Source organism: Sceloporus occidentalis, unplaced genomic scaffold (assembly GCF_023333645.1).
Source record: "Sceloporus occidentalis isolate IW3139 unplaced genomic scaffold, rSceOcc1.0.p SCAF_5, whole genome shotgun sequence".
Lineage (NCBI taxonomy): Eukaryota > Metazoa > Chordata > Lepidosauria > Squamata > Phrynosomatidae > Sceloporus > Sceloporus occidentalis.
In genome coordinates, this window is record NW_028316985.1 from 143,865,976 (window position 1) to 143,879,954 (window position 13,979).

Consider the following 13,979-nt stretch of genomic DNA (forward strand, 5'->3'; position numbering starts at 1 on the left):
TGGTGGATTCTGGGAGTTGTCATCCAAAAGGACACTGCTGCCACTGATGTAACTGAGCAAGAAAGGTTTGGTTCTCTCCCTTCTGTTTTTGTAACAATAAAGACCTGGTAAACCTTAATGGCTGGGATGGGACTCATGTAACCCTACAGACGATACTGCAATTCTCAGTAGCCCTAGTAAGTATAGCCAATGATGTGGAAAGCTGGAGCTGCAGTCCACAAGTATCTGATTCCTACTCTGATGTACTCTTGTATCACGGACTAGAATCATCAACATCTAGCTAGGTTTTGTAATCTGACTGATAATGCATTTGATATAGTATTTTATATAACATAATAATGTTATTTACATCCACAGCTGGCCTTCTGTATCCATGGGATCTACATCTATGGATGCAACCATCCATGGCTTGAAAATATATTTTAAAATATGTATAAATTCCAAAAGGCAAGCCTTGATTTTGCCATTTTATATAAGTTTATCCTGGGTCTGTTTGCATCTGTTATTCACACAGATGGCAATGCAGAGCTGCAGGAAAAGAGATTCCACCTCAACATTAGGAGGAACTTCTGATCGTACGGAGTTTATCGCACTGGAGCTAATTTCAGTATTAAAGAGAGATCGAAGCATATCTAAAGCATCCAGCAAATAAAGTGAACATTTATTTATTTATGACATTTATACCCCGCCCTTCAGCCCTCACGCAATTGTGCAAATAAAGGGATATCGGAAATGCATTGTCGCTGAAATCCTGAAAGTAAAAAGATGTGCATTAATGCTTCTTTGTGGCCACTTTAATGGTGGGTTTTGTGTGACTTGGGATACCTCCCAATCTCCTTCGTGTGATAAACTCCTAAGAGCTGTTTGACAGTGGAACAAACTCCCTCGGAGTGTAATGGAGTCTCCCTCCTTGCAGGTCTTTAAGCAGAGGCTGGATGGCCATCTGTCAATGGGGATGCTTTGACTGTGAGTTCCTGCATGGCAAGAGGTTGGACTGGATGGCCCTTGAGGTCTCTTCCAACTCTATGATTCTAAGAACCTCCAGGTATAAACTTTCTAAAGGAGCTTTGGTCATAACTGCCAAAGAACCACGGAACCCGCGACCTTTCCTTTGCTGAGTGAATTCACAAACAGCTAGTTTGGGGAAGCTTTTGGCCCAGTGGCTGGTAGCATGCCAGCATACACACACCTCCGAAGTCAGAACCATGCAAGGGATACAGAGCACCATCGTTCTGGGTAAGTGACTGTTTTCATTATTATCAAGATCCCCAGTGCTCATCCCAATGAGACTAGCCAGTGGTCCCTTCAAATCGGTGAGATAGGCCCACTGTAAATGGAATTAGGAATTGGGTTTAGCCCAGCTATGTGGCTCTCCAGTGTGGCACAGTGGTTTAAGTGTGGGACTAGGACTCTGGAGACCAGGGTTTGATTCCCAGCTCAGCCGTGAATCCCAAGTCACACTCTCTCAGCCTCAGAGGGAGGCAAAGGCCAAATCATGCCAAGGAAACCCCATGATAAATTCGCCAGAAGCTCACCAGTGGGTTTCATGGCCGAGTGAAGATTCGAACCCTGGCCTCCAGTGTCCTAGTGCCTGTGACCCTAGGTGAATTAATCATAGGGTTTTCTTGGCTGAGTGTGATTCCATGGCAAGTAAGGATCCGAACCCTGGGCTCCAGAGCCCTAGTGTGGCTGAGAGAGTGTGACTCGCCCAAGGACACCCAGTGGGCTTCCATGGCTGAGTCAGGATCCGAACCCTGGCCTCCAGAGTCCTGGGGTTATTTATGGGCCTTCAGCCATTTCCAGCTTATGGAGAATTTATCCTAGTTCAGTCCAAGACCCGCTGCCGGGAATCGAACCCTTGTCCCCAGAGTCTTAAGCCCAGCGCCCAAACCACTACGCCACGCTGGCTCCAGCGCCTCAGCCGCGTTCTAACCGCCCTTCTGTCAGCAGCGCCGCCCTTTAAAGCGCCTCCCCCGGGTCCTGCCGCCCGCCGCGTTCCCTCCGCCAGCAGCTGCTCCACGTCCCGGGAAACGTGTCCCAGAGCAGGGACAGGACGCCGCGGCCCCGCCCCCTTGACGTCACGCGCAGCGCGTCAGCCCAGGAAGAGGACGTAAAGCCTCGAAGAAGCGCGCAGTGTCATCATTGCCTGAGCAGTTCTCTCAGGGATACCTCCTGTTCCACTGTTGGACGGCTTTGGTTAACTGTTGTTCATGTGTGGCCCAGAGGAGGCCAAAGCACGGCAAAATGGGCCCCAAATGGAGGACAGGACACAATAAAAGCTTAAATACGCTCATGATGGAGGGAGGTTGGACAGGAGAACACACTTTAACCGCCATGGCTTCTGCTAGTATGGGACTCTAGCAATGGCAGTTTGCTCCTTGCTGGGGAGTCTGTAGGGATGGTAGTTTGTTCCTTTGCTATGGAATTCTGGGAAGGGTAGTTCGTTGTATCCCATGGAATTCTGGGAAGGGTAGTCTGTTATTTTGGGAGTTTGCTCTTTTGCTGTGGAATTCTGGGAAGGGTAGTTTGTTGTGGCAGCAGAACTCCATAGAGCATAGAGCAAACTGCCCTTCCCAGAATCCCGTAGGCGGTCAAAGCAGGCCCAAGGCCGGCTCTCCCTGCAGCGTGGCTCCCTTCCCTTCGCTGCTGCTGCTGCTGCGAGGAGGAAGCGAGTGCGGGTCTATTAGGAGCCGCGTGGTAGTGATGGCGGCTTTCAGAGGGACTTTCCCTGCTCCTTCCTCCTCCTCCTCCTCCTCCTCCTCCGGAGCCCAGGCTTCCTTCCAGCCCCAGAAAGAGCAGGAGCAGAGCCTTGCGAATCCCGGCTGACCGCCCCCCGCCTCTCTCTCTGGATCCTTAGGTGCTGGCCTCCTTCTCTGGAGCCTCCCCCTTCTTCGGCCATGGGCGCCCTGGAGAGGCTGAGGAAGGACTGGTTCATCCTGGGCATCGTCCTGGTCATCACCGCCGCCAAGCTGCAGCCGGACTTCGGCGTCAAAGGGGGTCAGTCTGGGCTTCAAGGGGAAGGGAGGGGTGCCTCTCTCTTGCAGACGGGGATCTTGGAGCTCCCTGGAGAAAGGAGCAGCTAGGCTGAGCTTTGCTAGACCTGAGTCTGCTTACTGACATGCAGCAGAGGCTCAGGTCTAGCAAAGCTCAGCCTACCGCTTTCTTGCTTCCAGTCGTTCTCAGAAGAAAGTGTTAGGCTGAGCTTTGCTAGGCTTGAGCCTACTTCCTCGTGCTTCTGAGGAAACAGCCTCAGGTCTAGCAAAGCTCAGCCTGCCAGCTTCTTTTTTTCAACCACACTCTCAGTCTCAAAGAGAGAAAGAAAGAAAGAAAAGCTGGCAGGATCAGCTTTCCTAAGCCTGAGTCTGTTTACTGAGGTTAATGGGGAAGTAGTAGGATCAGGTCTAGGAAAAGCTGCTTGGAGGGCAATTGGAAGAAAGAAGCTGGTAGGCTGAGCTTTGCTAGACCTGGATCTGTTTCCTCAGATGCATGGGGCAGTAGGCTCAGGCCTACGAAGGTCATGCTCCCAGCTTCTTTCTTTCAGTCAGTCTGAAAGATGCTGCAAGATCTCTTGGGTGTTGATTTTCCAGACTAAGACCAAACAGATGCCTGGTTTTGACATTTAATAGCAAACGAAGAGGAAAGGGCAAGGCTGTCTCCTGGTCTGGGGTGCAACCTTGGCATTGCAAAAAAGCACATTTAATAATAATAATAATAAATGTGAAATCGAAGGGTTTCATAGGCAGCATCCATAGTAAGTTCTGCAACAGGTGAGGAGGACTGGGTTGATTGCAAAGACATGCTAGGACTGGGCACCAGGAACTTCAGGAAGACAGACGCAAAGGGATCTTGTAGCACCTTTGAGAGTAACTGCTTCGAAGTCTCAAAGGAGCCACAAGACCCCTTTGCATCCTGATGCCTCTTGCCTTGCACAGTTGAGTCTCAAAGGTGCTACGCAATCTCTTTGCATCCTGATACTTGTCTCTGGATATAGAGGCATGTTAAGAAGTCCTCCCTCTTCCCTTCCTACAAAGTTGATCCTTTGTTCAGGAATGAATCCTGTGGCTCCAGACAGCCATTCTCATATCTCTGGGTAGTAACCCGGAGCTTCCCAACTCCTGCCTTCCTCCACAGCACACATGGCTGACACGTTGCACATCCTGGGCCCAACTTCCGCAAGGTGCAGCGCTGGAGAAAAGTTTACTCTCGGCTGGCCAAAGAGGAGGAGGAGGAGGAGGAGGAAAGCGGGCTCCTTGCAACAGGATCCGACCAGTGCACTCTCCATTTTGCAAAAGGATAGTATGCCCACAACTATAGTATGTCCACAACTCTGGTCACAACATCGCTTGATGTATTCTTTGTTCTGTTTTTAATGTCACAAAACACAAAACTACAAAGTGTTACTGGATTACAAACTCTTTTCCAAACACCTGTGTGTAGTGAGTGAGCAGGGAGGGACATCATTTCTAAACTTGAGCATGATTTGGCTGCACAGGAAAAAGCTTGGGCCAAAATCCAACTTTACTCCTACCTAGAGTAGACCTGTTTATCTCCCTGGGATTTGTTGTTGTTGTTATTAAGCTTTATTTATAAAGCGCTGTAAATTTACACAGCACTGTACATACCACCAGTCAAAAACAGAATAAACTAAACTTGCCTTATTAAACATAATAATATTAAAATAATATTAATATTAAAATAATATTAATTTAAAATAATACATATTAACATTTAAAGAATAAAATATAGCAAGCAACAAAGCAAAATAAATCTAGCACAACAATCATGTGTTCATTAACACATTTGTTAATTGAAACTAGCGAGTCCCATTTGCGTCAGTGGGTATGCTCTGCGTAGGATTACTGTTACATCTAGTCCCTCCTATCTATATATGTATGTATTATTTATTTCAAGGCTTTATATCCTTCCTTTCTCCCTCAGTGGGATTTAAGACAGGTATCTAATTATCTTTGTTCTTGTTGTTGTGTTCCTTCAACTCGTAGTGTCCCTAAGATGAATCAGTCATGGGGATGTTTTTGTTCAGAGGGAGTTTGTCATTGCCTTCCCCTGAGGCTGAGAGAATGTGACTTGCCCAAGATCACCCCGTGGATTTCCATGGTCGGGTCAGGATTTGAACCCAGATCTCCAGAGTCCTGTTCCAGAATTCAAACCACTACGCCACGATGGATATCATGGCACCATGGGATTCATATCAGTGGATCTGTTCTGTGTAGGATTAACATTAGATCTAGTCTCTCCTATCTAATTACATTTAGGTGTGGATTTGTGCCTTCAAGTCTTTTCCAATTTATGGTGTCCCTAAAGCAAACCTATGAGGTTTTCTTGGCAAGGTTTGTTCAGAGGGGATTGGCCATCAACTCTGAGGCTGAGAGAATGTGACTTGCCCAAGGTCACCCAGTGGGTTTTCTTGGCCGAGCTGGGATTCAAACCCTGGTCTCCAGTCATAGTCCAACGTTCAAACTACTACACCTCCGGCTTTTAGAAGTCCTTGCATTTGAGGAAGTAGACGAAGTCTATGGAGTTTATCAAACCGGGGCTAATTTCGGCATTAAAAAGAGATTGCATTTAAAGCATCCTGCAAATAAAGTGAAAATGGCGAGTAATCGTGCAGTTGCACAAATAAAGTGATATTGGAAATGCGTTGTCGCTGAAATCCTGAAAGTAAAAAGATGCGCATTAATGCTTCTTTGTGACCACTTTAACGGCAAGTTTTGTGCGACGTCGTGTGAAATCGTTTCACGTAATTATGTGATTTTTCAGGGATATTCATGGGATAAATTCCCAATCTCCCTCGTGTGATAAACTAGTATGAAAGCTTATGCTACAACGTCTTTCTCTCAATCTCAAAGGTGCTACAAAGTCCCTTTGCATACTGATATTCCAGATTAACACAGCTATGTCTCTGAATATCTTTACAAGTATATGTGCCACTGCCTCATTAATTCTCACACTACTCATTGGTATAACATACTGTTCTGTTTGAAGATAGTTCTTCCTCCACAAACTCTGGTCTGATTTAAAGGGGGAATTTAAACAAATACCTTGTTAACTGGGAGTGCATTAATGTGACTGCCTTATACCCAAATAATTTATCTGTTTCACCTGGGAAAATTACTTGTGTTTAATCTGAGATAATTACCTCTTTTCTTCTGGAGAGAACTACTTGGAATGTATGAATTATGTATATACATTTCCCCCAGTGTTTGAGCAAGCTTGTAGAGCAGTTGTGTTAGTCTTACTTTCTCTGAGTCATAGCAAAGAACAGACTTCATTACAACTGGTCCTTTTAAAGAGCTAACCCTGTAACACATCACTAAAATCATCACAGATGCAACTCATAGACATCAAAAAAGTAGTGAGATCTTCACATTGTGAATGTTTCAGTAGCAGTCCTAAGCTTGTGAGTAAGTTAGTAGGATTTACTTCCAAGTACAATACACATGCATAGGAACGGGCTATATGCTTTATTGAGAAGATCTGGCATTAGCATGAATTGGTAAACATAAGTACTGTATAAGGATGACGTTCCTGTCCTATTTTCGAGTCATTATTTAATACTGAATTTTTCATCCTGAACAAATACACATCCACACAGAGACATATACATTTATGGATATGAGTACTAACTAAAGTACATGAGTACTTTAATAATACAGACTCTTCTTGTTTTGGTTGAGAAAAATGTAATATTAAATATTGACTTGAAAATGTAATAGGGACATCTTCTTTTTCTGTGCAGTATCATTCATTAGTAAACATATTTACTAATGTTTACTAATGTTATCAGTAAACATCTTTACTAATGTTATTAGTAAACATCTTTATGTTTACTAATAAATGCTCATTATCCTTATTGATTTATCCTTATTGGTGAGTGCTAATGCCATATTTTCTCAACTAAGGTCCAAAACGCACTGCAGAAATAATCCAGATTAAGTACTTTAACTGCCCTGGCTCAGTGCTAGGGAATTCTGGGAACTGTAATTTTGTGAGACGTTTAGCCTGTGCTCCTGGTACCACAATAATCTACAATTTCCAGGATTCCATAGCACTGAGCCAGGGCAGTTAAAGTGGTCTCAAGCGGGATTATTCCTCAGTATGTTTTTAATATAGCCTTATCCTATGCATGAATAATTGGAATCAAGTCCTCCTAACTTCCTCATAGGTTGGTGTGCATAACTCTGTTATGCTTTGAAAATAAATAAAAATGCTTTGAAACTAACTTAAGGCAAAGAGTTTTCTTTGCTAACTTGTATAAATTACATCTTTGCTGGGCCTGTGTGTTTAACTATTTGTCTTTTTATTGGCTGTGTTAATAGGAAATTTTCTAAAATGTCCCCCCCCCCTGATTTTGTTTTATCTCATGTAACTTTTTGTTAAATGTTGATAGCATTGTATAGTTGAGCATAAAATAATATTTGCTATGATATGACTAAAACTCAGTCAAACATGTTCCATTTTGTAATTAATAATATGTAGTATAAATGTTTTCTTGCAGAGAGAGAGGGATAGATAGACCAGGGAATGGGGGCCTTACTGGACAATATTTTTTTGTCACAACCAGTGGCCTTTCCTTCTCAGCATAGCTGAACAAATTTGCCAAATTAGCTTGCTGAATTCAGTAGTAATTATTCTCATATGAGTGAGCTTAAGTGCAAATATTCAGTATTATGTTTAGAATAGGCTCCTACTCCATTTTAGTGACATTTGTAAAAAGATGCAGGAAGGCATGATGGAGAATTTTTTATTTCTGGAAAATGACCACAAAGGAACTGCAGAGTTCTCTCTCTCTCTCTCATTGTCTCTTAATAAGTGTATTAATATAATTAATATATGGCTTTTACTTTATAAGACTTGTCCAGGTATGGCTCCAGTTTCTGATCGATCTTATATACTAGCTGCTGTCGTCTGTACGCTTCACAGCCTTTGAGCAGTCACTTAAAAAGTCTGAGGCAGTTGGTTTGGGCACAATAATCGTTTACATATAAATATAAGTCTTGTGTTTCAACACCCTTTAGTCACTGTGGAGTTTAAATCCATGAGACACCTCTCCCCACAATGGATGGCAGCAAGCCAAGAACACACGTTCCAGTCTGTGTCCATGTCAGGCAGACTGCCTGTGGCTGAGGAAAGCTGCATCTGGATGTGGAGATACCTGCTTGGGTTTTTAATCATCGGTGCAATGGATTTTTCAATACAGTGGACCCTTGTTATATGCTGGTGTTTGGTTCCAAGATCCCCCATGGATAACAAAATCCATGGATGCTCAGGTCCCATTAAATATAATGCCAAAACAAAATGGTGTCCATTATAAAAAATGGAAAATAACGGTTTGATATTTGAAATGTATACTTTTTTGGAACATTTTCAAACTGGATGCTTGAATCCTTGTAAAAAAATTGGTGTATAAGAAGTGCCGACTGTATATCAAATTAGTTGTAGAGAGATCTTGTAGCACCTTTGGGACTAACTGAAAGAAAGAAGTTGGCAGCATGGAGTGGAAACCAGGGATAGACATATACAGTATATACCATTGGTAGCTTACAGTTGTAAACCACTTAGAAATTGTTCCTTCAATATGAAGCGGTATATAAATGAAGCTGTTTGTATGTGAGAATGTCAATTCAAATTCAAAATTCTTTGTGTATGGAAATGAAGTAGCAAGTCCAGTTCTACCGATGGTCATTAGTGAACAAAGACTTTAGGAGCTGGCCAATGTGTATGGAAATGAAGAGGCAAGACCAGTTTGGCTTTGGAAACTAGTAGGTGGGGAGAATAGGTGAGTGTAGAAAGCCCCTATTAGGTTAGGGTCAGATAGTGTTGAAATGTGTGTAGTGAGCCAGCAAACCACAGTTATATTTCACCTTGTCTTCATTGACATATATGGCTTGCCTCCTCTTTTCTTGATCTTTGCAACAAACCTGTGAGGTTGACTAATCTGAGAAAGGGTGACTGGCTCCGAATCACTCAGTGAATTTCATGGTTCAACAAGGCTTTTTGCTTAAATCCAGTTGCCAGTGTCACTTAGAATAGATCCATTGAATCAGTTGCTGCGTCTGTGTGGTGTAGTGGCTTGAGCATTGGATTACAACTCTGGAGATCAGGATTCGATTCTCCACTTGGCCATGGAAAGCCACTGGGTGACCTTGGGCAAGACACCGCCTTAGAAAACCCCCATGATAGGTTGCCTTACGGTGCCATACGTCAGAAACGACTTGAAGGCACACAACAACAATGGCATCAGCACCTATGTAAAGCTCATTGATTTGGTGGGTCTACTCTAGATGGAGCTAGCATAAATAGTTAGATTTAAGTCATAAATTGGCTCTCCCATGTCAATTGCTTCAAGCACAACACTACACTCGCTGTATATGTCTCACTCCTTATTAAGCATAACCAACCCTCTGTATCCATGGACTTTTTATCCACAGATTCAACCACCCATGGCATGAAAATATTAAAAAATAACATACTTTCCAAAAGCAAATTTTGTTTTTGTCATTTTATATAAGTGACACCATTTCACTATGCCATTGTATTCAATGGGACTTGAGCATGCATGGATTTTGGTATCCACAGGGGGTCCTGGAGCCGGGCCAGCCTTGAACATTTTGGGTGGGTGTGGGTTGTAAATATAACTTGCAGCTTTGGCAATGAATAATCCTTTTGCCCTACTGAGAAAACCTGTTTGGGGAGATTAGAGGGGATAAACATCAGGGACATAGCTATAGTTGAAGATGAAGTGCTTTAGTTATCAGTGGGATAATGCAAACAGTGGCTTTTGGTGGTGGTGATGGCGGCGGTGGGGCAGCTGTACTACTGAGGGCATATTTATTGTTGTTGCTGTTGTGTGCCTTCAAGTCATTTCTGACTTGCGGTGATCCCAAGGCAAACTTTCATGGGATTTTCTTGGCAGAATTTGTTCTGTGGGTATTTGCCCTTGCCTTCCTTGGGCGAGAATGTGAATTGCCCAACATCATCTGGTGAGTTTTGTGGCTGAGTGGGGATTCCAACCCTGGTTTCCTTGTGTTCTCAAAGCACTACATCATGCTGGCTCTCAATATTTTAGTTACTGTGGTAGAAAACTGTCTTATAATACCACTAATGTTAATTGTAAAGTGTCCCTTCCCATCTCACATGTGTTTTCTGGCATTGGGTGTGCAGGTATTGGGAAATAACTTTTTTCTGATATCAAGCATTTTCATAATAGTGTGGGATTTTTCTGTCCTGTGATATATATATAAATTTGGTATGGTGTAGGAAAAGTGTCTCACATACTAGTAGTTTTTTTTATGCCATAAGAGAAGAATTCATTACAAATTGTTTTGTCAGTCAGTAGTACTATGCAGATAAACAAAACTCTCTTCTGTACCTGAATTTTGTAAAAAAATTAAATGTTGCATTTAAAACCTTTCTAGTGACCTAGCAAAACTGTCTTCATAGATCCATTGAGCAATATGTACGAATTTAACTCTTGAGGTCATGATGACTGATTAATCTGCAAATGTTTGCAGATGTTTGCACTAGCAATCCTTAGTCAAGGATTTCCAAATGGTAACTATGCTTTGTCTCCAGAAAGACCTTTGCAAAATGTTTTGTAGAGATGTGCCCTTCGACATCTCTGTAAAAGCCAGTCCAGAGCAATAGTGATGGTGAGGCTACAACCAACATAACTAGGAATAAACTCCATTAAGTTCAGAGGGATTTACTTCCAAGCAGAAAGGTATAGGATTGTACTCTATATTTTTCTTTAATACACGAAAACTAGAAATGCAAGCCTGGGCTCATTCTTTTTCATAAGAAAAATAAAGGTGGTATAGATGCCTATGATCAGATGGCCTCCACATGTTTCCAAATACAATGATTGAAAGGTGGCCATTGTGGTTTCTTCAAAGGTAGTAGAAATGACTGGGTTGTCGGAAGTTGAACATCTCAGTATCATTAACAGTCCCAAAGATTCCTCATCCTAGGAGACCTAAATTTATAGGTGGTGAGATTCTGGGTTTAGTGTAAAATCATAAGCAAGCCTATCTGAGATACTATGAGAAGCAGCTTCAGAACTGTAGTAACTTCCAAATGCTGACAGTGGTAGAAAAAGACAGGAGTAAAGCCTGAAACATTACTTTTTAGAAGCAATAAATTGTTTATTGCTCTTTCTCTTCTTACAGCTGATCATTATTTGAAGAGCAATTTGTTATGCTTCAGCTGCTTCAAAGTGCTCTTTGTGACTTAAAAAAAATACATTTAAAAAACAAAAATGGTGAAAAGTCTTCAAAAACAATCAGACAAAACAATTATTTTAGTGTGTTTTAGTTAAGTTTGAACTTTTTGTATGTTTTATGCTAATTTTAAACTCCTTTAATTAAATGGTTTTAACTGTTTAATTTTTTTACCACAAGTTTTTGGAATGTTTTTATCTTGTGAGCCACCTTGGGTCTCTTTCTGGAAGAAAGGCAGCATCAAAATGAAATAATAAATAAATAATTATAAATAGTAAAGCCAATTTAAGATGCTGCCAATAATACTGTACTATTAGTGTGACATCACTGATTGAATATGCCTAACACATTTAATGTCTGGTTCCCATGTTTGCTGAAGTAGACTTGAAATAATCTAAGTATAGAGAAGCCTCTTGTTATAAACTTTCCCCCTTGTATCCATGCTGTTCATTTTGTTTTATGAACTGTCACTGTGCATATTATCCACACATTCCTTTCTAAATAGAAGAAGGCACATAGTTTAGGTATTCCACCTCCCTTTGTTATGTGGGAAATAGGTACTGAATTGTTGATTTGAGTTTGGATAAAATCAATAGGGTTGAATGGGTTTTCTAGATAGAAGATTCTTCTCCTTGATTTAACTATAGTTTAGAATGGCACATAATCTAAATTATAGTAATTACTAGGAGGCAATGATGGAGGTAGACATTCCTTTATATCTGGCACTACAGATTATTGTTTATTTTGGGGTTTTGTTTTTCAGATCATGAGTCTCTTATATCCCTTATAATAAAATCAGGGTTGAGCCCATTTTTGTCCACCATCCTCCTGATAGACTGCACTTGGTGACCTGGAGAGACATGATGTGGATGTTTTTGTCATGATTTTGATGATGATCATGAGTCTCCTATGTAATTTTTAAAATCTTTTTCTGGGGGGGGGGGGGGGTGGAATTTTGTTTTTACAAAATTTGAGTTTAGAGGCTTTTGGGAGTATACTGAAATCTTGGGGTTAATTTACATCCACAAATTTCCTTTTGACATAGATAAATGCATTTTTTTTTTTTGCTTTTGGAAAAGACGTACAGTTCAAGATTGTTGGTTTTTTGTAGTCTTCAGCGGGATCCACATTTCCACATGTCTACGTATAAAGGGCAGATTCAGGCATGCAAGTCAAGGGCAGCCCCTTATATGAAGTTGAACACCATAACCAGTGATGATGCTGGCTGTGGCTGATGGAAGCTGACATAAATATGACATAAAGCCATTGACTTCTGGAGGACCACCGGATCTCATGGTTCCTTTTACGTTAAGAAAACAGTGATGGTCTCTCATGGAATTGTATGCGGTACCAGTATGCCAATTTACTTTTGTATATCTGTTTGTATTTTAGGACCACTGAAACCAGAAATCACCATCACGTATATAGCTGTTTCTGCGATATTCTTTAACAGTGGGCTGTCACTAAAAACTGAGGTACTGCAGTTTGAGTTTTCCTCTTTTGCTGTGACTATTATTTTAGCAGTATCAGAATGAGACTAAAGCAGGGGTAGACAACCTGCGGCCCGCAGGCCGGATGCGGCCTGGCGAGGCCTTGGGACCGGCCCCAGCCCGGTCCTGCTGCCAATTGCTGCCGGGGCCTTTGGCGTCTCGCGTGAGGGGCATGGTGGGGCAATTGTCTATAGAAGCCTCAGAAACATGCATTTATCTTAACATTTTTTTAAAAAAAATCAGCATTTTTTTTTGCGTGTCCTCCATTTTTTATTTTAAAAAGTGCCCTCCATTTGAAAATTTTGTCCTACATTTGTCCCGGTTTATTTATTTATTTAACTTTTAAAAATTATTTAATTATTTATTTTTTGGCTTCGGCCCCCCAGTTGTCTGAGGGACAGCAACTCGGCCCCCGGCTCAAAAGGGTTGCCTACCCCTGGGCTAAAGCATTAGGTTCCTAAGTTTTGTGATAACTTTGAAACTTTTCAGTGACAAATGGGAGCAACATCATAATCAGCAATTGCTGATTAGTGTTTGTAATTACAAAATGACAGATAACTGTACATTAAGTGGTGGACTCTTGAAGACATTAGCTTTTATATTTTGTATAAAATTGTATCCTTTGGTAAATTTTCTGTGACTTTCTGATAAAACACCGTATGAAGTTGCTTATTAAAACCAATCTAAGTCATAAGGGCTGGCATCTACAGTAAGCCCTTGGTATCTGTTTCAGTTTGGTTCCAAAATACCAAAATCAGTGGATGTTCAAGTCCCATTATATACAGTGGTATAGTAAGACGGTGTCCATGATATAAAACATTAAAATCAAGGCCTGCTTTTTGGGGTTGTTTATTTATTTATATTATTTTGGGGTGTGTAAAATATTTCCAAGCCTTGGATTGTAGAATCTGTGGATGCAGAATCCATGGATCAAGAGGGCTTACTATAGTTGGTTAGTCCCTGCTAGAATAGACCCATTAGTAATTTGCTGAGGACAACACATAGGTAAATCCAGTGGATTCAGTGGTTTGCTCTAGTCATGTCTAACCACAGAATTTAGGCTTATATGCATTTTTTGTCAGAGAGAGTAGGGGGAGGTACATAGTGGATTACATTCTTGTTCCTATTGAAGGATTTCACAGGAAGCTTTATGGCTGCTTATGCATTAAACCAGTAGCTCTTAACCTTTGACCTAGATGGACTTGAACTTCAGGTCCCAGAATCCCTGACCATTGCCCATTCTAGCTGTGTC

At 41.7% G+C, this 13,979-nt stretch overlaps 1 protein-coding gene across 1 annotated transcript in view; it reads left to right on the forward strand.

Moving 5' to 3' along the window:
* The first annotated feature begins 2,773 nt into the window (after window positions 1-2,773).
* SLC10A7 (solute carrier family 10 member 7) overlaps window positions 2,774-13,979 on the forward strand; it is a 182,072-nt gene continuing 170,866 nt past the window's right edge. Inside the window, exons 1-2 of the mRNA XM_089525724.1 lie at window positions 2,774-2,997; window positions 12,630-12,712. Coding sequence (XP_089381850.1) covers window positions 2,898-2,997; window positions 12,630-12,712 — 183 coding nt within the window. The 5' untranslated portion in view covers window positions 2,774-2,897. The remainder of the gene's footprint in view (window positions 2,998-12,629; window positions 12,713-13,979) is intronic.